Raw genomic sequence first — 25,567 nt, 5'->3', positions numbered from 1 at the left:
AGCAAGTTTCCCACAGACGGCGCCAATTGACGAGGGTGCTCCTCGGCAATGCCCACCATGAGGGGCTTAGGGTTAACGGAATCCTGCAGGCTAGCACGAGACATCGGATACCAAACAAACGGGAAGAGAGATTTACCCAGGTTCGGGGCCCACGGTGAGGTAAAACCCTTACTTCCTGCTTGTCTGATCTTGATTTATCGAATATGTCGGGTTACAATGGGGTAGCCGATAGGCCGCTATGGTTGACTCGCCGAGAGGCAAGGATTCTATGGTTTTGTGCTCTAAGTTGCGATGGTTCTACGCGCTATTGTTGTTCTTCTCTTGTTCCATCAAGAATCCGTTTTCTGGTAGGTCTCCTTCTTTGGAACCGACGTACGGGTCCACCTTGGTTACTGGACAATCTTCGTGGGCCCCTAATTGGGCCAAGGGAGGTAGGCTAATGTCGGGTACCCGAAGGGTAATGCTCACATCACCGGTTTTGTTAAAACACTGTATCCAAACAAGGCCTAAGTGGCATGTGACGATTTACAATCCTAACTTGTAATAGGGCCAGTGTGTAAGTGCGGCAGTATGGATTAATCACATGTCAGAAACGTGGAAACTACCACATACATCAACATGGGACGCCTGTCGAGGAACATTTGCAGAAAGAAACATAGAAAAACCAAGATCCTAGAGAATTCTACAACTGCCATCATCACCGCTCGCCGTTGTTGGAGACAAGTAAGCACCGTCGCCCTCACGGGCATTGTGAGTCGAAGAAGAGGCCCGCCATCGGCAGAGCCTATGTCGTTGTGGCACGTCAACCAGGGACCATCCCCATGCTGCTCGAGACCCAGATACGTGGCTTGCCGTCGGCCACGTCGAGGCAGACCGCCAGATCTGCCACCTGGCCTCTAGCCTTCTTCCATGCTCCTGGACTGTCATCCTCCGTTGCACGTCGGCGGCGCCGCCAGATACGACAACCACCATACCTAGAAACAATAGATCCGCGACACCACCGGAGTGACAGCACACAAATCCCACGAGTCCATCAACCTCGTCGTCGGTGACGCTGCCGAGATGGAGCTGGGACCGGATAAAACTTATTCCAACAACCCCGGTGCCACCACCATCAAAACGCCGCCGCCATGGGATACACAAAGCCTAACCCTAACACAGCAGCCAAAGCAGAGAGCCGGGCCCCCTCTTGTCGCCGACGGATGGAGGGAGAGGGAACCCACGGCCTCGCCGGCGGGGTGGGGGAGGAGTAGCGCCGCCTCCCTTATCGCCTGGTGAGAGAGGAACCGCTTTGTTTCTTTGTGGAACGTCCCTAATCTGGATTTTTTCTTGAATTCCTAACCTCTAAATGCAGTATGCTGGTGTCGGTTTGATGTACGATTGTAGTCTCAAATTCTAAACAATCCTACTGGCATATAATATGTGGATTTTGGAATTTCATATATAAACCAATATAATTGGATTACTAATCCCACAAAATTGCAACATTCTAAACCGATCCTTCTTTGCAGAAGGGCATGCACTATAATCTTGAACTTTTTGCTATGAAGTTTTCGGTATAATGTCATGTTTCGGCTTGATAGTAAAAATATAATTCCTACAAAAGTGAAAATAATAGAGTTGTTCAAGGGAAAAGCTTCCTAAAAATACCCTTCCCCAGACCCCTCAGGGTGGACATTTCCTACAACAGGTCATTAGCTTTTTCTACTAGCCATCACTACATTTGTTACTATATGCTTGTGTTGCATCACAACGATTCAAAAAAAAAAAAAATTGTTCTATTCGCATAAGGTATGCATAAACTCACCGATGGTGACTTCGAATGTTCAAGAAAAGAGAGTCCCAAAAGTTGATTAATGTATCTCTCACCGAGCTGCCAAGTAGAGAAACCAAGAGAAATCCATTGGTGAATAAGATCATCTTTAAGTATCTGGTGACCTTTTGGAAATATTGCACAATAGGCAAAGCAGAGCTTCAAATATGAAGGCATAACACTATAGCTCAACTTCAAAGACACAAGAACTTGTGTAGAAGATGTATCTTTCAAAGTAGATACATTCCATATATCACTGTCTCTCATTGATTCCCATTCGCCAAACTTCATAGATCGCAACATGTATCCAAGTGCTTTAGCTGCTAAAGCCACACCAGCACACTTCATTGCAATGATCTTCCCTATCTCCTCTAATTGTTCTTTATCGCATCTAGATTCAAATGCACTCTTTTGCTTTATTATAGACCAACAGATGTCATCAGTCAATGGTGCTAATTTGTATGGTTTGATGGTAGAGATTTTGTTTGCAATGTCATCATCACGTGTGGTTACAATACCAACCACAATACCACCCTTCCCATCCCTTAGCATATCCATGAGCCTTTCCAGATGAAATTCCTCACCCTCCCATAGGTCATCTAAAACAATTAGAATCTTCTTATTGGCGAGGAGCTTTTGAAGTGATTTACGTATCATCTCCATTTGAGTGTACTCACTCTCCTTCTCTTTTTCTGATAGTTGTGATATGATAGAGTTTCCAATTTTCTTCAAATCAAATGTCTGGGACACATAGACCCACACCTGAGAGTATTCTCTGAACTGAGTACTATTGTAAATCATTTTGGCCATGGTTGTCTTGCCAATGCCTCCAATGCCATATATAGGAAGGATTGTGATCTCTTCTGTCATGCTCCCAGATAAAAGGGCCAATATTTCATCTTTCTCCTCGGTCCTCCCAATAATTTGTGTCTCCAAGGTTGACGATGTTTCTCGTATGTCCGTAGCCTGTGGCTCATTGGCATTAGTCCCTTCTTTTAATTTGAATTTCTTGTGTTGATCTGTTATCACCTCCAGATCATCTCTCATCTTCTCCATCTTATTGGCCATTGTAATCTTGGGAAAAATTGTGATACAAGGGATCATAATTGCCAAATATTTTTTGAAGGAGAGCTGCAAGATAATTGATTTCCTTAATCAGTACAGTGTGAAATCACAAATAGTACAATACGGTAGAACAAATACATGTATAACAAGTGTCATACAGATGTTGCTCATTGTGGCCAGTAGGAAGTTTGGCTAAAACATGAATAGACACACCTTCTAAAGAGACATGTCATATCCTATAACTCCTATTAGTACCCCCTTCGTTTATAATTAGTCCGCATTTTAGGTTTAGTCAAAGTCAAACTTTGTAAATTTTAACTAAATATTTAGAAAAATATCAACATTCCAATATTAAAGTTACAGTTTTCAAATTGTCATAAATTATATTTTTCATGATATATGTATTTGATATTATAGTTGTTGATATTTTTTTCCAATAATTATTGTTAAACTTGGTAGTGTTTGACTTAAAAGAAAGCTAGAAATCAAACTAAACAAAAAACAGAGGGAGTACAAAATTGTAAGAAATCTAGATTCAGAATGCGAAAGGTTTACCAAAATTTAAGAAAATGGTATGTCATGTGTAATTAACTCATCGCAGATATTGATTACAGATTGCAGAGAACGGGCTTTTCCAGTACCGCACGCGTACCTTCCGAGCAGACGGTTTGGAGATTGCTTCAGTGTCGGCCTCGAACTCATCAATCATGTCGGAGATGGCATACATGGCGTCCTTAAGCCGCTTCAACCACAGAAGTGTCGGTTCGTCGGTGATGGACCGCCTCTCGGCGACCTTGAGCACCGCCTCGACAGACTCCAGAGCCATTTTCATCTTCCTCAGCTCCTTCTCAAAGTTGTTCTGCAGCTTGATCTGACCTCCTATTGCCGAACCAATCTGGTCGGCCACCACCTTGAGGATGGCTGCGGCAAGCATGCCACCGAGCGCCGCCATTGCCTGCGCTGCTCGTGCTCAAGATCTGGGTGGCTGAAGGAAGGTCGTAGGAGAGCAAGAATGGGGTACACGTTTGTAAGGTGCACGATGGGACCCTATATTGGAGTTCTGATGCCACCAATTGTATCAAGTCAACTTCGTGCCGAGTCCTTGTCTCTATCAAGTTCTTTTTGTGCGGATCGGTACAGATGGAACAGCTGTACGCATCGTGCTAGCTAGTGAATGATTTGTCTTTACCTGATTTGCTATTTCGTACCCAGCGATGGTAGGATTTCATCTTGTTGACTTGAACCGGTCTAAAGGCATCTGCAATAATAGCGTGTGATTTCAGCGAATTTAGAGTAGTAGTATATGTTTTGGGAAGGGGTCCAATGATTCAATACTGAATACACCGCACAATGGGCAGGGAGTCAACTCCGAGCAAGGAAATAATTATAAGTCGAGAAAACAAGTTGAGAAGAGTTTATCCTTGGGTGGCAAAGTTCAAATGTCAGACATGTGCAACGATTATGTGTAGAATGAAATTTAGCTGGATGGGTACCCAATGATAATGTGTAGAATGAAATTTAGCTGGATGGGTACCCAATGATAATGGGTAGAATGAAATTTAGTACTAGGCGGCTTCTCAAAGTGGATGAAATTTTGTAGGCATGTGCAATGATGCATGTACTTAAGAGTGTTTCAGAAAATGGATGATGGCTACGCACACTTTTGAGATTCATACGCCCTGTACATTTGTGCTTCATTACTTCAGAAAGTCTAGTTACCGCTGCAACCTTGTGAACTTGCAGGGAAACTAACTGCAGAATACCACGATAAATGACACTTTATCATAAAACATGTCCGACTTGCAATTCCAGATTAGATTCATCATTCAGCTAAACCGACGATGAAAAAGTAGTACTACCAGTACCAGGTAGAAGTCTCATTGTTGTCGTCGTCCGTTTCAATAAATTCATAAATAGAATAATACATATAGACAAAGAAATTGAAAACTAGAATTACAGTTTGATTATGTCATTCCCATCATATGTACACAATACATAGCACTGGGCTGCTGCCTGCTAGACTCAATTTCAGTGCATGAACGTGAACACGTCTGAAAGACATCTATATCCTTTAAGTTGGTTCATTAATGTTTTGTCTATTTAGTTATGATGCAATCGGGTACAAAAATCGGACGTACACTAGTAGGCCATCCGTTTCCTACCCAAAAATGTAAGTCGAGATTGGATTTGTTTTAAAGTCGAAAGATGTGGAGTCTACCCTCTTACAATTTATAAGTTCAACTCTGGCTCTATTTACTTAGGGCATCTCTAACTGATGTACAAAAGTTTAGAGGAGTAAACCTCCCAAGAAAACATAGAGGAGTAAAAGTACTCTGGCTCTATTTACTCTTGCTCTATTCAACTCCTCTAAGTTCAACTCTGGCTCTATTCAACTTCTCTAAAAGCGGTTTCTAACCCAAGTAGAAAACTTAAAGGAGAAAATTTAGTGATCACCGCAAAAATTGATCAAATTTTATCGAATTATGATCGATTCAAACCGAATTTGAAACTTGCTATTTCATTTAGATTAATGTGTACATATTACACCCAAAAGTCGGTCAAATTTCACTAAATTCGATCGAATTTGACCTAAACCTAACCTAATCGTCATCCCACTTGAAGGAGGAGGAGTCGTTGTAGATGTGGATCACCATCGCTGATGGCCCCGCATCGCTGACGTTCTCCTCCTTCACCGTGTCGGCCTTCCGCTTCGCCTCGGCGAATGCCTCCAGCAACTGCTACTCCTCCTCGACGAGCTCCGGGTTGAGGCCGGCGAGCGTTGTCGCCATCGCCGCGTCGAGGCGCTCGTGGGCCTCCTGGTCCTCCCGCCGCTCGCGGTCAGAGACAAATTGGAGACCGTCCAGCGCCATGTCCGGCACCGATCTTCCCGCCTCGAGCGGGAAGTTTAGCTCGCTGCAGTCATCGCCGTGGAGCCGGAGGTTCTCCAAGTCGTAGGCGTATGCGGCCTGCTCCGGCGACTGGAAGGAGCCGATCCACACCTTCCGACGGGTGTTGAGGTCGGTTATCTCCGCGACCCAAGCGACGCACGCCTCGGTAGATCGACGTGGCCGGCACCAGCAGGCCGAGGGTGCCGGCGGAACGACGGGGCTGCCACCGGCGCCTCGGTGGCGCCAATCAGAGAGGGGACTGGTGGCGTGGAACGGGAGTGATGCGGGGCTGCCTCGGGGGGGGGGGGCTGCGGCGAGCACTGGGTATGGGCGGCGGAGATGGCCGGCGAGATGATCCTGCCATCTGGGTGTGTGGGGGTGGCTATGGTGGCGGCTGTTGGCGTCGGTGGTCGCCGGAGGTGGAGGAGAGGACAAGGAGGAGAGACCGAGGAGATAGTGTGAATGCGCGAGGGGGAGAGGAATCTTTTACTCCTCCGAGCGGTGGAGGACTAAAAGTAGGAGGCGGCGACCGCGATGAGTAAAATATTTACTCCGCTAAATGCCATCTTTTACTTTTACTCCTCTAACCGGTTTTTGTACATCGGTTAGAGATGCCCTTAGGTAGGGACTAGTTCTCGGTCCATCAAAAATTAGGTTATTTCGAGAGGATCTTTTGTGGTTGGCAATGGCTTGGGTACACGTTTTTGGGAGGACAAATGGTTAGGGGATAAGACACTAGCTGAGGAATATCCAACTCTGCACAACATAGTGTATCACAAAAATGTTACTGTCAATAGTGTTATGAATAGTACTCCAATGAACATAGGTTTTAGGAGGACTTTGAACCCACTTAATTGGGACAGATGGGTACAGCTTGTATCACGTTTAATAGCAGTACAGCTAACTGAGCACGACGATGTTTTCAAATGGGGTTTAACGGCAACTGGTATCTTTTCGGCGAAGACAATGTATTTGGATCTGCTTAATGGACATACTGTTTTTCTAAAGAAGTATATTTGGAAAATAAAAATACCCCTGAAAATTAAAAAAATTATGTGGTTCCTTCATAAGGGAGTAATTCTTACAAAAGATAACTTAGCTAAAAGAAACTGGAATGGTTGCGACAAATGTGTTTTCTGTGATTAAAAAGAAACAATTCAACATCTATTTTTTTCGTGTCCTTTTGCCAAGATGATCTGGAGAATCATTTTCGTGTCTTTTAATATGCCCCCTCCAACAAATATTACAAATTTGTTTGGGAATTGGCTTAACGGGGTACCAAAGAAAGAAAAGAAAGAAAAGGGCCATATTTGAGTTGGAGTTTGTGCTATGCTTTGGGCAATATGGAAGGTTCGGAATGACTTTGCCCACTCATTGGATCCATATGTGGTCCTTCCTACAGCCGGCGGAAGAGCGTCTGGCTTTGGATACTGGGTGCAACCGGTTGGTGACGGTAGCACAAGATTTCTACAGCCGGCGGAAGAGCGTCTGGCTTTGGATACTGGGTGCAACCGGTTGGTGACGGTAGCACAAGATTTCTATAGCCGGTGCGGCTGGAGTGCTGATAGGCGGCTGACATGATGTTGCAAAGGCTCTTCATGTCCCTGGCTTTTTTTCTTTTGGCTCATCTTTGTTGCGACGTTATGTGATCCATGATATGTTTTTGTAATACTCTGAATAATTTTTCTCTAAAGTAATAAAGAGGCCATATGCATCTATGGGTATTCCCTTTTTCGAAAAAAAAAAGTTCTTGCTCAGTTACAATCTACTTGCAACTACCAGGAAAAATGAATCACGAGGCAAATCAGACGGTTATGGGCGATTTTCCAGAGTTGCAACCTATTTGCAATTCGAAAAACACTTAGTTGCAACTCATTGGCAACTCACATAACACACAAATCACAATGCCAATATAACTACAGTGTAGGCAGAACAATCTCTAATCTCTAATCTAATTCTCGGTCAACCGAGGACTAGGAAAACTGATTTAGTTAAGGATTGCTTGCAGAAAACTCTACAATTAAATTATTACAACCTTTACTATGGTTGGGGAATTTAGGAGCCGTTCAAGCTAGTTGATCCAACGTTGGAAAAAACAGTGGTACTGAAAAGTACTAGAAATTAAGTACCGGAAAGTACTGGAAAGTACTGGGAATTCTCGTTTGTTTTAATTTAATAGAAGGGTAGTTTAGTAAAGTTCGGATGGCATTCCTCATCTGACTTGACCTTCATCGCATCGCGCGCCATGGAGGAGGAGGCCGCCCTGCCGCCTCCCCGCGTCACCGCCCCGACGCCCGCGCCATCTCGCCTCCCAACGCCACCCGTTCGTGCTCGCTCACCACGGAAATCCCCAGCCCGTGCAAAAATTCCCCTTCTCCGGCAGCCCTGTCCGGCCGCAACTCCGGCACCGTGCTGGCCGGCGTCCGCCCCTCATTCCACGCCGTGCAGATCCGCACGGAATTCGTCGCCTAGGACGGCATGCTGCGGCTCCCCACCTTTGCCCCCAACTCGGCCAAGCTCGTGACCGCCAAGGCTTCAATCGCCGAGCTCGGCCTTTTCGTTAGCAACGTGTTCGTGTGCGGCGTGTCCGGCGGCGAGCGGAAGCTCGTGTGCATCGGGCACGAGCTGTTGGTGAACCCGAGCCTGGTGGTCCTCGACGAGTCCACCTCCGCGTTCCGCCTCTTCTCCACGCTGTCGGCGCTGACACTGCGCAAGGGGTGCACGGTGTGAGCTCGCGTGAGCGAGGGTGGCGTGGACGAGCGCCGCCGGCGTGATCTCCGATTGAGCGAGCGAGGACGCCGCGGCCAAGCGCCCCAGGACGGAGTGACGGCGGGGCCAACAGACTGCGCGGCCTCGTGCAGCGCAGCTAGCTGGAAGGCGCCTGAGAGTGGCGGCGGCCGGCGGGGCCTTGCGCGCCCCCCTCTCCTTTCCCTCCCTCACATCGCCACAGGCGTGAGTTCAGATTGGGTGTTCAGTTCTTCTATGTTTGCTTTTTGTTAAAATGAGATGGCGGAGGACAAGTCGAGCTCTACGATCATTCTGTAAGAGGCTGACTGCATCTCGTACCAGCATGCATCGCGGGCTCGCGGCTTCCCTGTGCTGTGCCAAAACATTGATTCTACTACACAAAACTTGTGGTGTATGACTTGCTATCGGTTTGTGGTGTTCTCATACCTGATCTGCTTGATACGATAAGACCCAGTCGTAAACCACACAAGTGCTTGTGTCTAGCAGTTTTACATCGCCAGGTAGCATGCCAGTGTGATCTGAAGCTGATCCATTCAGCAGGCCATTTGGTAGATGCTTAGAGCATCTCCAGTCACACGTCCCCCAAACCGAACAAAAAAACGTGTCCAGCCGCGTCCCTCAAAGCCTCTTTTTGTCCGGCTCGGCCCGATACGGTGTCCGGCGTCCCGAGCTCGTCCACAGGGGACGCTCCGGGCACACCGAACACAACGAAAAACGAGGCGAAGAGACACGGGCCCGACGCATCAGCGGCTCGGAAGCTTAAAACCCCGTCGCCTACCTTTGGCCAATTAGCGACGTTAATGGCGTCTCAGTTTTCCCAAGCGACGCAGGGACGCGTCTCGTCGTGCATGGCCGCGTGGCCGTCCGCACCGGCGTTTATTGCGTCCAACGACCCGCTGCCGCTTCGCCTGCTGCCGTTGTACATTAAGAGCGCCCTGCGGTTCTTGTTCATCCCAATCTCTCGCCCTACTACTTTTAACAAATCACTCTGAAAATGCAGGATGTTAGTCTGGTATATTATTCCCAAAGAGCAGTTGTGTAACTCGCTGCTGGCCTGCTGCATTCTCTTATCTCGGCCCAATCTATGAATTGGAAGGGCTATGTCAGATGATCATCAAGATAAATCGCTAGTAGATAAAGTTGTCTGAAACAGATATTTCTGAATGTTAAACCTTCTTCAGTATGATCAGCCTGCTCTTCAAATGCAGAAAGATTACATCTCTGATCTAAATGAAGATATCTGAAACTGTTGACTGCAAATAAAATGTAACAGCGCTCCAGATCGATTCGAACTTAAAAATTACACGTATACCACCAATATGAGAAACGACATAACATAAGTATAGCTATAGATTGAAGAACATGACTAATTCCAAATTGTCACATGCTACAAGAGCACCGCGTCTGAAATTGCCCTTGAACCACCAGTCCCTGTGAAAGTTGTAAAATAAAGTCACCCTGTAATAGCCGCATTATGAATTAGATCTTTTCCGCTTGTTTGGTTTCAGTCTTTCCTTCAATGCACCTCGGCCTCGCACAATTACTAGTTTGATCATGTCAAATAAACATTCAGAAAACAATTTGTGTTAACTGAAAACAGAAATAAGAAGTAAACGCAAATCAGGCCAAATATTTTTTTTTTCCTATCTTTGAAGTTCAGAAAACATCTACATAAGGGTTGTACAATTGCAATTCATGCAATAACAAGATTAAGAAGGTGAACAAGTCATACTTAAAAAAAAAGGCTTGTCGAATGATCAAGATCCTTATATGCTTTAATCATAGATGAATGAATATTCCTGAATATTCTCAGTTACATTCTTAGTGATCTTACATTGCATATCCTCTGAAAACTATCTTGCATCAAAATACTGATGCCACCGCTCTTTGTAGGTTTGTCAAGATGTGGCAAGAAAAACTAGAGTACTTCCGGTGTGAAGCCATATCGCATGCCAAAAATTTGGATTCAGTAGTTATCTCAGGTGCAATTAGCCGGGATTTAGCAATGGAGCTTTTAGTAGACTACTCAGAAGATCTGTGATACATGCATATATTAGTAATACGTAATTTGTTTAAAGCTAGTGTATACGAACACGGGTACTACAGACTAGTGTATACGAGCCTTAAACAAATTGAAGCACGGGTACTACAGACGAGTACTACAGGCGAACAAATTTTCACGAAAACAAGAATCAACGGCATTAATCATACCAGAAGTTGAGCGTCCGAGGCGGGCGCGGTGCAGAAATGTGCGTCCGGCGAGCAGCGGTGGCGGCTGCGCTCGGATTTCCGACACCGATGCGCGCCTCCGACGACGCCGGAGCTGTCCCCGCAGAGCTGCTGACGAACCCGCCGCTGTCGCAGTCCACGGGGCCACGCGCTGGAGAGGATTGCTGCAGAAGGGAAGGGAGAGAGGGGATCGGCAAGCTCCGGTGCCATCGCCGCAGGGGTTCGGCGGCAGGGGCTCGGTGGCAGGGGTTCGACAGCAGCGGCCAGGAATTTCGCCGTCGTGAGGAAGGATGCACAGGTTGGGAATGGGGAGCGGCCGGGGTTCAGATCGGGGAGCTCGCGATGCGGTCGTGCGAGGTGGGCGGTTGCCTCTTACTGTAATACCCCTAGTTCGTTAATTAAAATTGCATAATCAACTGGCCACATCGGACGGACAGAAATAATCACAGTGGTAGTACTCGGTAGTACCAGGTAGTACTCCCCAACCACCATAACACGTCTGATTTTCGATAAATGGAGTCTTATTTTCTCAAACATCACATCAAGATGACACAACCACCTAGAGTCATTCAACTGACGTGTCCGCAAAATATTGACAGAGCTAAGCCAATTTGGTGGCTCGTTATACATTTGAAGAGGCGCGATACAGATTTGTTTTAGATACAGAGGGTGGAGTCTAGCTACCCTTTCACAAATTATAAGTTCAACTCGAACTGCGGTATCTTATTAATCGTACGCTTGCTTGCAAACAACGCTTACAACTTCTTTATTCAGCCGACGTATCTACAAAATATTAAAATGGGGTAGTTTTACTAGTTGCACATGATAATGCCAACTAGCGCGGCTAGTGTTGGCCTCTATCGCCGCTCAGCTAATACGTCCCGATCGATTATGGCGTATGTGCACACAAATAGTTAGGAGCACACGGCAAGTGTTAGGTAAACCGTAAACACCAATATGCAGGCCCTAGTTTAGTTTTGTTATATCCTTCACACAAGTAAGCAGTTCATCTTAATTGTGCGCTCAATTCTGCTTGAGCTAGTAATCTTCCAGTATTATCTTTCCCACCTCGTGGTGCATGCTAGGGTCAGTTTGCTTTGGTCCCGTGTGAAAGTCACCGGCAAGACTGACAACGCGATTGAGAACAAGCACCGCTCGGAAGCTTAGCGATAAGAGCACCTCCACTCTCCGGACGGTGTTATTCGGCCCAGCCACATCCCGGTTCCTCGTTTTCCCCCGGAAAAGGGTCTAAATCCATCCGGAGAGCCCAGACCATCCCCGGTCTCCCGGGGCGCGCTCGGGGAGTTCGAACGAAACAAATACGCGCGAAACGTCGAGCGGGCCCGAGGTGTCGGCCACAGAAAGGCTCGTTCCCTCCATTTTTTTCGTTTTCCCTCCAAAATGCACCGCATATCACCATTTTCCCCGCCGAATTTGGGAAAAGCTACCGCCATTCCCCACAGTTGCAGCTCCTCCTCTTCCCTTCCACCACCATGCCGCCGAAGATGATCGCCGACGATGGCGCGCCGAAGGCGAGGAAGCCGCGGGCGCCAAAAGGGAGGCCGCCGGGTTGGTCAAACGCAAAGTGGGCGGCGGACGTGGAGCGGCACCAGACCGAAACCCGCGGTAGGGCGGAGAGGGCTACGGCGGCGGCGGCGAAGAGGGCAGCGGCGGCGGCGGCGTATGAACAAGCGAGGCAGGTCTCCATGGCCATGAGCATGAGCCAGCCGCGCGTCGGCCTATTCCCCGGTCCATGGCCAATCCAAGGTACACTCGGCTCGCCTTCGACCTTCTTGCCGGCGTCACCGGCCATGTTCCACGACAGCTACGTCGCCGGCGTATCGAGGTTTACGCCGTCGCCGCCGGACTACGACGGCGACCACCTGGGCGCGTACGAGGGCATCTCGCATGCCATGCGCCGAGGGCCGCTCTCCTTCTCCAATGGCGTGGGCGCGTCGTTGGGTGGGCTGGTCGCAGGATTCTCCCGCCGCTGCCATGCCCTCAGCGGCACGATCCTGGATCCAGGATTCGGTGGCTTCTCTTCTCCTTCAACCCCCGAGAGTGCATCCTCGCCTCTCGCCCTGCCGAAAACGGGGTGTCCCCGCCGTCGCCTGTTTCCCGGCGACGGTGAGGAGAAACAGGGCAATTGCGCGTGATGCCCTATTCCGTTGCCCAGCTTCGATCTATATAAAAATGGATCTCTGAGTACACATTCTTTTGAGATTGATACACAAGAGCTCCATATATATGCCCTGAACACTTAGTCACAAGAACACCGTGACAGCCTGCATGCCGCTGAACTAAACTGCAAATGCCGCAGAACCTGGATTAACCTGCATCTCGCAGTTTTAGCCTGGACTTGGGTTGACCTGCATTTGCCGCGGTGTGTGTACACAAACCGACGAGAACAAGGAAAACAAACACTATCTACTTCGTCAGTTTCAAGCCCTGCACGTTCTCATCATGGAGCAGAGGAACTCCTTTCAGGTTCACCTCCTCTGTAGCAACATAGAGTATAGAAGCACTGCAGGTCCCGGCGTGTGACGTTGGCCAGCTACTTCTCGGGTATCTCAGTTAGGCGCTTGCTCAGGCAACTCCTCAGCTCGATTCGTCCTGTTCCAGCCACCATCTTTCTCCAATCAGTTAGAAGCCATAAAGTCATACCTCGAAAAATAATCCGAGTAGTCTGAACTACCGAGCTATCACACTACCTTATTATATCGTACTACCGAGCAGTCTGAACTACCGAGCCATAAAGACATACCTAGAAAAATGGATGAAATCAGACATGTCACGAGGCGCTGGCGCACCCGATTCACTCCACGTACAAAGGGTTGGCGTAGGGCTTCCGACGCTTCTACTGTGCATCAAAACCGGTCGGCTACTTTTGAAACATGCTTGTCCATAAGATTTGACGACCCGAGGCGGCTCGCCTTGCGATACAGGCATCCGGCCACGCTGTCGCACCAGCCGCCTCCCTGCACGCACGTACGTACAGCTTTACCATGGAGTTGCTAAAATGTACTCCTCCTCTTTGTAGTTTTTAACGTGGTTTTAGTTTAAATTTGAATTAAAGCGACGACACGTATCAGATTTGCTAATATTTATTAGAGGGAGGAGTAGGTACGTATCAGATTTGGGACACACCACACGTATAAGTAAGTACCTCTACTGTGTGCCAAAGGGAGTAGAATTACCATAGCAAAATATGCCTATATTGCACGTGTACGGCTGCAGCTAGTATCCACATATATGTAACGGCAACGTATTTGTAAATTGATGGATGCAGTGTGCATCGATGGGACACCACCGGCTTACCACATGGACCCGGGCTTCGGTGCAGGGAAGAAGAGATGGATCATCGACCCGGGTGTCGCCCAAAACAAAGCCGGGTCCAGCTATTAGCATCGTTACGAGGCCGACATTGGCAGTACATAAAGCAGGGGATGTGAGCTACAGGGCGCGCATTGAGACAATGTATAGTTCTGTAGAAAAGGAATATATAATGCTTGATGATGTGCAGCCTCGAGGTTCCCGGCAAATTTGGTGTTTGAGGATTCCATGCTGCAGAGCATAACTGAAATAATGTAAACCTCGTCGCCACACGTGGTCTCTCGAGTTTAATCTGATATCAAGTAGCTACAGATTCATTACAAGCAAGTTCCCTGGTGCACGCTGCAGCATTGAAATTTACGCACACCAAATCGGACTTCAGTAAAAGGAGGCCGTAACGCACCAGGCGTCGGAGGCGTCGGAGGAGGAGTGGATCCGGCGGCCTCTCTTCTCCTTGCGGCCGGCGGGGCGAGAGAGGTCCGGCTGCAATATCGTTACCACACTTTGGGGAGGTCCGGCTGCAGCAGACGAAGCACTAAACCTGCGCGTTGGCGTGGCCTTGGCCTGCACGCCGTGCATCTCCAGACCTAGTGCAGCAGCTGTCGCAGCTGGCTGACGGCGACAGCGAGGGCGCCGTCAGTGACAGCGTTGATGTGCGATATACACTGGCTAGCTCAACCAGGCTCTAGAGAATTTCCTGCAAAGTAAATAATGACAGTTCTTTGATTAGCCGGTACTTTGCTGCAAAGGAATTCCCAGGTTACTATGTCAATCTTTACAATGTTAGTGGCTATTATCAGTAGAGATGTACTCTAGAAACCAGATAATTCGTCCTTTTTCTACTGCTCTATTTTTCAAAGCAAAGTGGTGTTTAACAAAAGGAAAATTGCAAGGCAAAGTAGATGAATATGTAGTCATTTCTGCATGAAAGAACCCTCTGTTATAAATGCAAGACAGAGTAAATTCGAATATAAGAAAAGGAGAAAGAGTATGCAAAAATAAAATAAGATTAGTACTACATAGAGCCAGCTTTGGTAGGACACGTACCTTGGTTTTTATGTGAGCCAGCTTCATCATGTTCTCCTCTAATTCGCACCACTGCTTTAGGTCAGGGCAATCATAAATACGTAGTGTTTGGAGGTTGGTGAGTTGTTCCATGCCCTCAGGCAAACACTTGATACCCGTACAATGCCAGATTTCAAGAGTCACCAGAGAGCTGGGCAGGAGACATACCCTTTCACCCAAGTGATTTAATTCAGAGCAGCCATCAATCAGTAGTATCTGGAGATGGGTGAGTTGCTGTATGCTTTCTGGCAAAGAACACAAGACATCACAGTCAACCAAGAAAAGTTGTTCGAGGGAGGTTAATTCTCCTAGCCAGTGCGGCAGTGATGCCATGTTGCTGCAACCCCGCAGTTGTAGTTTTGTGAGTTGCCAGTTGTTCTCGTTCAGCCATTTTGGCAGCTCTTCCAAGTATTTGTCTTCTAGCTTTAGAGTTTCCAGAGAGGAGAGATGTTGGATAACCTCTGGTGAGCCAGTCAGATCAACTGAGCTTTTAATATGCAAATCATTGAGGCCAGGGAAGTGCTGAAGCAACCTCCACTGATGCAGAGGTACCTTGCTGTTTTCAACTGTCAGCTGCTCAGTAGTTACAGGAGAAAAAGAGGAGGTGGCTTTGGTGTGTGGTCCAGTACAGTACTCTTCCCATGATGACAACACGTTATCACTCTTTGATATCACCCACGTTATAGCTTTAGGTGGAAGCGGTTTAATCCTTAACATGGGGCAATCATGAATTTCCAACTGTGCAAGCACGTGCTGCTCACCACTGGAGTGTGACGTGGTCCACTCTTCCAGGTTTGCCATGCCTCTGAGAACCAGATGCTCTAGGTTTGGCAGTTGGTCCAGTACTAGCCAGGCTGGAAAGCAGGCTGGAAAGCTGCCACCGTTGTAACCACATATCTCCAACTTCTTCAATGTGCTCGGTGGAACCAGATTTTCCATCAAAATTTTGTGATCCACAAACCTCTCAGCATCTGGAGTCCACTCTAGTTTCAAGTACTCAAGATTTTTCTTCCTTGTCAAATTTATACGTTGTGCCTCTTCTACGGACTTCACATTTTCAAGTTCAGTCAAGTTGAGCTCCACAGGATCTATGTGTTGTAGCAGGACGAGGTTGCTACTAGAGTGGCCATCACCATGCTGCACCCCAAAGTGTGGTAACGATATTGCACTGCTACCAAGCTGAGGGGCTTTGGAGATTCCCAAACAACCATTTATATCAACAAACTTCAAACTATCCATTGTACCTAAACTACCTGGTATCTTTTCAAGATACCAGCAAAATGCGAGGTTCAATGTATGCAGTTTTCTCAGGTTACAAATACTTTCAGGTATACTGCTCATACCATTACTAGACAAGTCCAAATGCTCCAGATTGGAAAGATTACTGCATATATAGTTGATGAGACTGTCCAAGGTATCTCCATCCCTAGTAACCAGCCTAGACACATTCAAATACCGGAGTTTAGTCACATTTTGTGGCAGCAACTTGGTACATGTACCCTGTAAATTCAAATGTTGCAGATTGGAAAGACCATCCAAAGCTTCATCTAGACAATCAATACTACGACAGTATGATAGATCAAGATGCACCAAATTTTTTAGACTCGGAAATGACCTCGGCAATTCTGACATTCTCTCACAACCTGACAAGCTTAAGTACTTGAGTTGAATGAATCTTCCCAAAGCTTCGGGGAGCTTTCGAAGATCACACTTCCCTGAAGATAAGTTCAGATACTCAAGTTTGTTCCGGGTGCCCAAAACTTCTGCTTCTTGGCAAGTTTCAAGATATGAGCTGAATGATAAGTTCAAATACTCTAGTTCGGATAGGGCGCCCAGAGCTTCTGGCATCTCTCCAATTTTTTTGCAGTGAGATAAGTTCAAATATTTCAGTTTTGTGAGGCTGCCCAAGAACTCCGATATACCTCCAATACAAGAGCAATTTGACAAATCAAGATGTACTAATTCTTTTAGCCTCCCGAATGATTCTGGCAACTTTGCAATTTCTGAACAACCGGACAAATCAAGATATGCCAGACCTTCAATTTTTCCAATGGATTCTGGTAAAGCCAAGATTTTAGAAGACCCATGAAGGTTGAGGTACATTAACTTTGAGAGCGCGCTGATATCATTCGGAATGAGTGCATCTTGGACTCTTGGAGCATTAAGATACCTCAGCTGCTTCAATACACCAATAGAATCTGGCAACTTATGTATGATGCACTCGCTTAAGTCAAGGACGCGCAAGGACTTGGCAGATGAAAATGCAGCATGGTGAAGTTCAATTTTGTCACAGTCCATAAAACGGAGTGCCCTTATTTTGGATGACTCAAAGCCCAATGGCTTACTACAATCATCAAGCAATGCATAATGGTACCAGCTTCCCTCAGTGTTTCCGCCTTTGCCAACGACAAGAATCTCATCGTCCATGACTAATCTTGCTAAGTCATGTACCAGATCATGCATGGTCAACAATGTAATATCTTCATCATACAGTTTGATAGTCTGCAAGAAAATCATTTACAGAGTCAGATTTTGGGGTTTCTTATTTTTAAGACAATTTTTGAATTAAATTCGTTATTGAATAGTAATTTCTACTTGTGCTTCTCTGCTGTTTCGCAAGTGTAGATTTTTTCCCTAAACTGCAAAACTGTAAAATTAGATAAGTATGTGCTTAAGTGTCGCCAGCAAACATAATTCATTTCTCGGACAAGTGCAAAGCAGTTTTGGATGACGCGATGGTGTTTCTCAATGCATGGCAGTCAATTAACATCACATTGAAAAAATAGATAGTTCCAAAATTCTGAGAAATCCTAAGAAACCATAGAACGAAAGTAATCATACGTTGAAACAAGTCTAGAAAACTCATAAATAATTTATGTAGACTAGAGAAAAATCATCTATGATAAATCAGAATTTCTTTTAAAATGTGAAGGCATAAAAAAGCAACACAAAGATTTCTATGTCAGATTCCTAGTGCTAGTTAGGCTTGTATGCAGAAACCTTCGCTACGTCATCGTGAAAGAAAAATCTACATAGTCTGGACAGTTAAGAATCAAATTATATGATTTATTATTCAGGAATAGTTAATGAATCAGAACTGTACTTTTCCTTGTAATATTATACTAGATCAAGCCACTGTGTTTTGACTATAGTTTAAATCCAGACCAGATCGCTGGTCCGAGCGGAATAAACCAGATCTGGTGACCCTATTGGTTTCTTAAGCTCTACATATTGTTCCAGGGCAAACCAAGTGCTTGTTTCGATAGAAAGTTTTTGCGCTAGATTTTAGGAAAACTCGTTTCGGTAATAATTTCCTGAAAACCAGTATTACTAATTACTCGGTTATTAAGAATAAGCAGATGGAAAATCCTGTTTGGAAATGTTGTTGAGAAACAATTGGGGTAGCTGTAATTAGTTTCCTATAACCGCGTTTTCAGAAGAACAATGAATATTCATTTCCCAAAACTTTAATTGCTTGGATTGTGGAAACCAATTTTTCCTTCTCCGTGTTTTAAATGCCGCTTACAAAAGAGAACTTGTTAGTTATACGGTTGTCTGGTATTAAGGTAAACCAGTTGTGTTGAAACACTGTATCCAAACAAGGCCTAAGTGGGACTAGTGTGTAAGTGGCAGTATGTGGGTGTCGGTTTCATGTACAATTGTAGTCTCAAATTATAAATAATCCTAGTGGCATATAATATGTGGATTTGGAATTCATATATACCAATAGAATTGGATTACTAATCCCACAAAATTGCAACATTCTAAATTGATTCTTATTTGCAGAAGGGCATGCACTATAATTTTGAACTTTTTGTTATGCAGTTTTCAGTATAATGTCATGTTTCAGCTTGATAGTAAAAGCATCATTCATACAAAAGTGAAAATAATAGAGTTGTTTCATTGCAAAGGAATGTATGTATTTTTCACGACCAGGAATAGGCTTTGACTGCTAAGGAATGTGAGGATTTCTCGTAAATTGCCCAAGTTAGCACTACATCTGTTCCTTTTTACTTTTGGAAATCAATAGGGTCATCCGAGAAAATATTGTCCACTACTACATTATTTATATGTTTGTAATATATAATAAATATACTCCCTCCGATCTATATTAACTATGGATGTATCTAAACATACTTTAGTTCTAGATAGATCCATATTAGTGACAATTAATATGAATCGGAGGGAGTAGTATTTTTTGTGGTACCTCTAGTAGTAACATTTCCACATGGCAAACCACTGATGGATTCACGATTGATGGACCCAGCTCTATGAGAGAGGAGACTATCTATGGAAATTTATATGTTAAATGTGGGTGCAGTTTAATTTCAGAATTTAGGGTGGACATTCCCCACAACATTACCTTTTGCTACTAGCCATCACTACTTTTGGTACTATATGCTTTCGTTGCATCACAATGATTCAAAGAAAATAACAAAATTGTTCTATCACATAGGGTATGCATAAACTCACCGATGGTGACTTCGAATGTTCAAGGAAAGAGAATCCCAAAAGCTGACTAATGTATCTCTCACCAAGCTGCCAAGTAGAGAAACCAAGAGAAACCCATTGGCGAATAAGATCATCTTTAATTATCTTGTGACCTTTTGGAAATATTGCACAATAGGCAAAGCAGAGCTTCAAATATGAAGGCATGACACTATAGCTCAACTTCAGAGACGCAAGCACTTGTGAGGAAGATGTATCTTTGAAAGAAGATACATTCCATATATCACTGTCTCTAATTGATTTCCATTCACTAAACTTCATAGATTGCAGCGTGTGTCCAAGTGATTTAGCTGCTAAAGCCACACCAGCACACTTCATTGCAATGACCTTCCCTATCTTCTCTAATTCTTCTTTATCATCTCTAGATTCAAATACGCTCTTTTGCTTTATTATAGACCAACAGATGTCATCAGTCAATGGTGCTAATTTGTATGGTTTGATGGTAGAGATTTTCTTTGCAATGTCCTCATCTCGTGTGGTTACAATAACAACCACATTACCACCCTTCCCAACCCTAAGCATGTCCAGCAGACTTTCCAGATGAAATTCCCCACCCTCCCATAGGTCATCTAAAACAATCAGAATCTTCTTATCAGCGAGCAGCTTTTGAAGTGATTTATGTATCATCTCCATTCCAGTGTAGTCACTCTCCTTCCCTTTCTCTGATAGTTGTGATATGATAGAGTTTCCAATTTTCTTCAGATCAAATGTCTGGGACACATAGACCCACACCTGAGAGTATTCTTTGAACTGAGTATTATTGTAAATCATTTTGGCCAAGGTTGTCTTGCCAAGGCCCCCAATGCCATATATAGGAAGGATTGTGATCTCATCTGTCATGCTATCAAATAAAGAAGACAATATTTCCTCTTTCTCCTCAGTCCTCCCAACAATTTGTGTCTCCATGATTGACGATGTTTCCCGTATGTCGGTGACCTTCGGCTCATTGGCACTAGTGCCTTCTGTTAATCTGAATTTTTTGTGTTGGTCAGTTATCACCTCCAGATCCTCCCTCATCTTCTCCATCTTATTGGCCATTGTGACCTTGGGAACGACTGTGATACAAGGGATCATAATTGCCAAATATTTTTTGAAGGATAACTGCAAGAGAGTTTATTCGTTAGTACTGTGTGAAAGGGCAAGCAGTGTACAACTGCATTCAGCCCAATAGGAGATTAGGTTAAAACATTAAGAGCCACACCCTCTTGTTTCTATCAGAACAAATTTTGTTTAGTTTTGAAATATACATAACATATGCTACTGTTACAAAAAAATATAAGAAAAGTAGATTCAGAAATGAAAAGTCTTAAAAACTGAAACCTAAAACACATAAGGCCATGTGAAGATACATAAATTAACTTACTGCACAAAATACATGGGTACTAGTACAAACCTTTGATATTTAATTAGCTCAAGCAAGTTTAGAAACCAAAATTACACAGATAAATCACAAAAACTACATGGTCAGGAGAGTTTTTCTATAGAAAGAAGTGATGACCATGTCTTTAGTTTCAAGAGTAACCAGGAAGTACAATGAACTGGGATTTCTATACCGCACACATACCTTCCGCGCAGACGGCTGGGAGATTACTTCAGTGTCGGCCTCGAACTCATCAATCATGTCTGAGATGGCGTACGTCGCGTCCTTGAGCCGCTTCAGCCACAGAAGTGTAGATTTATCCGTGACCGACCGCCTCCCGGCGTCCTCGAGCAGGGCGTCGACAGACTCCAGCGCCATTTTCATCTTTTTCAGGTCCTCGTCGAAGTTCTTCTGCAGCTTGATCTGACCTCCAATCGCAGAAGCAATCTGGTCGCCGACCACCTTGAGGATGGCTGCGGCAAGCAAGCCGCCGAGCGCCGCCATGGCCGCTGCTCGCGCTCAAGACTGGGGAGCGATGGGACCACAATGGATTTATGGTGCGGGATATTTTGTGGGATCAATTATGCGTGGATATTTATCTTTCCATGTGGTGCATGCTAGGCTCAGTTTCGCATGGCGTGTCCAGTTTGGCTTGGACCCGTGTGAAAGGCATCCACAAGACTGCAGCGCGATTGAGAACCAGCACAACCGGACGTTAGCGAAATGAGAGAAAAGAGGAAAGAGCCAGGAAATTTCCCTCACCATTTGACACGCTGATTGGCTTGGAGTGGGGAGGGCCAATTCAAGATCGCGAAATGAGAGAAGGAGGAAAGAGCCAGGAAATTTCCTACACAAGAAGCAGGCCAAGTAGCCAACTGGAGTACTATGCATCATCAAGCCCCCGCGCGGACTCTTCTCGTTTCCTATTCGCATGGGCCATGGGCACGCAAGTCGGACACGATTGGCTCGAACAAGAATGATGGGAGTCTGATTTTTCTCAAAAAGGATAGTGTGTTTTTGGTTGTTTTCTGGGACCTTGGTTCTCTTTATTTCAACGACAACGCGTACTGTAATAATAAATTAAGAGGTTTTTTTTTATGTTACATCGTACAACTACGTAATTTAAGGTGTCAGAGTTCGTTCTGAATTCTGAAGAATTAAGGTGGTTTTGGTTGTTTTAGAGTCTTGCACAAGGTGGTGCTGACGAACTTAACGGTTGCCAACTAAACTTATGCATGTGCAAGCCAACAAAAAAAACAGCCATACACACAACTGCAGTGTTGTTTTAGAGTCTTGCACAAGGTGGTGTTGATGCGAGGGTAATCTCTACTGTTAAAATGTGCCATCGTGCATCTCCGCGGCTATAGTCCATAGACACGGAATTGACCCTCGAAGTGGATGTGTAGCACGACAAGGCCTTGGTTGTGCCATGATGCAAGTTGTTGAGACGTACTACTCCCTCCATTCACAAAAAAGTCTCAATTTTGTTAAAATTTAGATGTAATTGGACACATTTTAGTATCTAGATATAGCCAACTTTATATAACCGCATCCGGCTATAGCAAAGGCTGTTCAGCCGGATCACGGAGATCCCACACACATGAAAAATTGACAAGTCTTGGGGGGGAGGGGGGGGGGGGGACTGCTCAGACCCTTCCAATCGCAGGACCTCGACAGCTTCAGGGGGTAATGTCGAGGGGATGATCCCGGGTAGGCCAAAGGATGGGGAATCAGCTAGGCGCGGGCTGGTTGGGCTAGCTGAGGACCGACCTGCTTGAATGTGGCCGGCTGCATCCTCGTCTTGGCCGTCTTGGCTAGAGTCGACTGCTCCTTGGCCTTGGTCGGCTGCGGCTTCACCTGGCCGACTAAGCCTGTCTCTCGCCCAGCTTCGTCATTCCCCAGGCCGGCTTCAGAAGTTGGCAAAGCCTTGCAATAGAAGCCATCTCGACTCACTTTCGGGTGCAAAAGTCTCCGGGCACATCCCATCCCTCTTAACGCGGGATACTGCTGCTCTACAGGATCGGGCCGCAGCCGTGCGTGATGATGACCCGGGCTTCTGGGGCGGCGCAGGACTACGACACGCTCTACAGCCCTACGCCCTGTCGCTCCACCGGTCACGTCACTGTCGACAACGACCAGGGGACGGGATGGAGGCGACGCCCAGGGCCCCAGCGCCTTGGGAAGATGCGGAGCAGCCGGACCCGGTGGGAGCGGAAGCGTAGCACCTAGGGGCCTTACTAGGGGCATCTCTAGGGCTCTCTGTGTACCGGAGGGACCATATATAAGGCCCAGTAACACCCCGGAGGGGGGCGATCGGCTCATTCTTTCATCCCCACACCAGAAACCTCTAAGGGGAGGAGAGCCCTTCGTCTACCTCTAACCCTCCCTTCAGCCGGACATAGTTCTACGAGCACCACTGTACTGTTGTCATACCGATCAGGCATGAGTAGGGGTGTTACCCACTAGTGGAAAACGGGGCTATAGGCCCGGTTCGTATGGGCCTTCAGTCCCGGTTTCCAAACCGGGACCAATTAGGCGGGACTAAAGGGTCCCCCCTTTAGTCCCGGTTCAAAGTTGCACCGGGCCTAAAGGCGGCGCCACGTGGTGCGGCCAGGGCGCTCACGGTGGATGGCCTTTGGTCCCGGTTCGTGGTACGAACCGGGCCTGGAGGTCCTCTGCCGCGGCAGAGAATTGCTATTTCTCTGCCGCGGCACAGGTTTAGGCTGGAGCAGCGTTTCTCTGCCGCGGCAGAGAAACAGGGCGTTTCTCTGCCGTGGCAGAGTTTCAGCAATGCATATATATCATTCAAGAAACCACAAAATATCGTCGTGAATATATATAGACATCGTCAACAGTACACGTAATGCATGCATATTTACAATATAAAGTCGGATCTCTTTACTAAATCTATTAGCTTCTACGAAGTTGCTCAACATATAGCTACGAACTCCCGATAGTGCTCTCCACCTCGGGCAATGACCTCGGTAAGAAAGAATCCCGCGATTTCCTCTTGAATTGCTCGTATTTGATCCTCCGTTATGAGAGTGTCCCGCAGGCGTATCATCTATATTTAAAAAAGGAGATCAGTATATATATATATGAATGGAACTCAATACAATAGATGGTACTAATTAAGATTAATTGTGAAAATTTGTTATCGTACACGAGTGTGGTGTATACGGGCATCCCCACCCTTGGGACAGGACATGTCACGAATGAAGGTGCAGACGTAGTATCCACATAAGTTATTCCCGGGTTCCTGCCTCATACACTTTACGAAAAAATAGTTCGATCAAACTAATAATCAAGAATCGTATTGAAAGTAAATATCATATATAGAGTTTCACGGACATAGCTATATATATAGTACTACTTACAGGGTAATCTTGAAATGTAAGCTCCGGTTTCCATTTACCCGGAACAGTATTGATGAACCGTTTCCAAGCCCTGCCCGGCAAAAAATAATGAGTAAATGAGTTATTGATTAGTTGATGATATCGTCGAATTAGAACAGATGAAGATGCCAATACGAAATTGATTGAAATTACCTCTGGAGGATGGCAGCCATGTCCGCCCATTCCGCATGTTCTTTACGTTTCGAGTCCATGACATTTACGACTCCTTTGTGAAGATCAATGATTAGGAGAATAAAGTGGAATCTTCACAAGCATAGCTCAATGATTACGAGAATAAAGTGGAAGCTGCACAAGCATAATGTATGTTATATATAACACTCACTTGAAGTTGTAGGGAAAGAATATATCCTCTTTGTTTGCTTGCTTCACTAAAAACATTACCATGTTGTCCTCTGTGTCCTTGGGGTACTGTTGAACCGTAACTTCATGAACTGTGTCTGGGTCAATGAACCCCAGCTCGAGGAGCTTGCCTCTTTTGCATTCGAGCTTCTTCATTCTGCATAATTAAATGTATATCGTACACAAAGAATATAGTGAGGATAATTGTTAGTGCAAATGAATGAGCTGAGCTACAGACTTAATTACATAAATAAATCACTTACGAGCAGTAGCAACCGATGACGGCTTTGTCGAGGGCGTCTTGATTGAATAACTGAAACAGTTCTTCTAACTCAAGGTTTATCTCCTCGTCCCCCCGGAAGTAATGCTCATCTCTAAGATACACCGTGAGGTAGCGATCACCTCTTCGACAGGCTTTCAGGTACCATTCATGCAACCTTCGCATCTGAGTCCCTAGACGCGCGAGCTCGCCAGGTTTGACGAGATCAGATCCGTATCTATACTTGTTTACCACTTGAGCCGTTGGATAGTAATCTTCGTACTCAACTGATGCTCCCTGAGCTCTAGCCTCCCGTTCGATCATCGATGCCGTCTCCGGATCATCATAGGGCTGCACGACGAAGTGGGGTATGGCCCGAATGTCCCGCTGTCCAAGCTGGGCGACTTTTTTTGCTTTGCTCGCTCTAGAGGACTGTCCAAGAGAGCGGTCATAATCAGCTCTCAGCTCGGGTCTCTTCATTCTCGTCTCGGCAAAGTGCTTCATCGTATGCGGTGGAATGAACATCTTCTTCGGCGCAAGAAA

General features: G+C 45.8%; 2 protein-coding genes across 2 annotated transcripts in view; both read right to left on the bottom strand.

The window, feature by feature from the left end:
* LOC124648190 (putative disease resistance protein RGA4) overlaps positions 1-3,830 on the bottom strand; it is a 28,900-nt gene extending 25,070 nt beyond the window's left edge. The window contains exons 1-2 of the mRNA XM_047187992.1: positions 3,531-3,830; positions 1,808-2,944 (exon numbers count right to left, since the gene is read on the bottom strand). Of these exons, the coding sequence (XP_047043948.1) occupies positions 1,808-2,944; positions 3,531-3,830 (1,437 nt within the window). The remainder of the gene's footprint in view (positions 1-1,807; positions 2,945-3,530) is intronic.
* A 10,624-nt stretch (positions 3,831-14,454) lies between these two features.
* Positions 14,455-21,514, bottom strand: LOC124648189 (disease resistance protein RGA2-like). Its single transcript, XM_047187991.1, has 4 exons — positions 21,215-21,514; positions 19,615-20,751; positions 15,124-17,643; positions 14,455-14,688 (listed from the first exon to the last, which is right to left on the bottom strand). The coding sequence occupies exons 1-4, from the start codon at positions 21,512-21,514 to the stop codon at positions 14,455-14,457; spliced, it is 4,191 nt and encodes a 1,396-aa protein (XP_047043947.1).
* Positions 21,515-25,567: the final 4,053 nt, after the last annotated feature.

Source organism: Lolium rigidum, chromosome 4 (genome assembly GCF_022539505.1).
Source record: "Lolium rigidum isolate FL_2022 chromosome 4, APGP_CSIRO_Lrig_0.1, whole genome shotgun sequence".
Taxonomy (NCBI): Eukaryota; Viridiplantae; Streptophyta; class Magnoliopsida; order Poales; family Poaceae; genus Lolium; species Lolium rigidum.
This window is presented reverse-complemented; position numbering and strand designations above follow the sequence as displayed.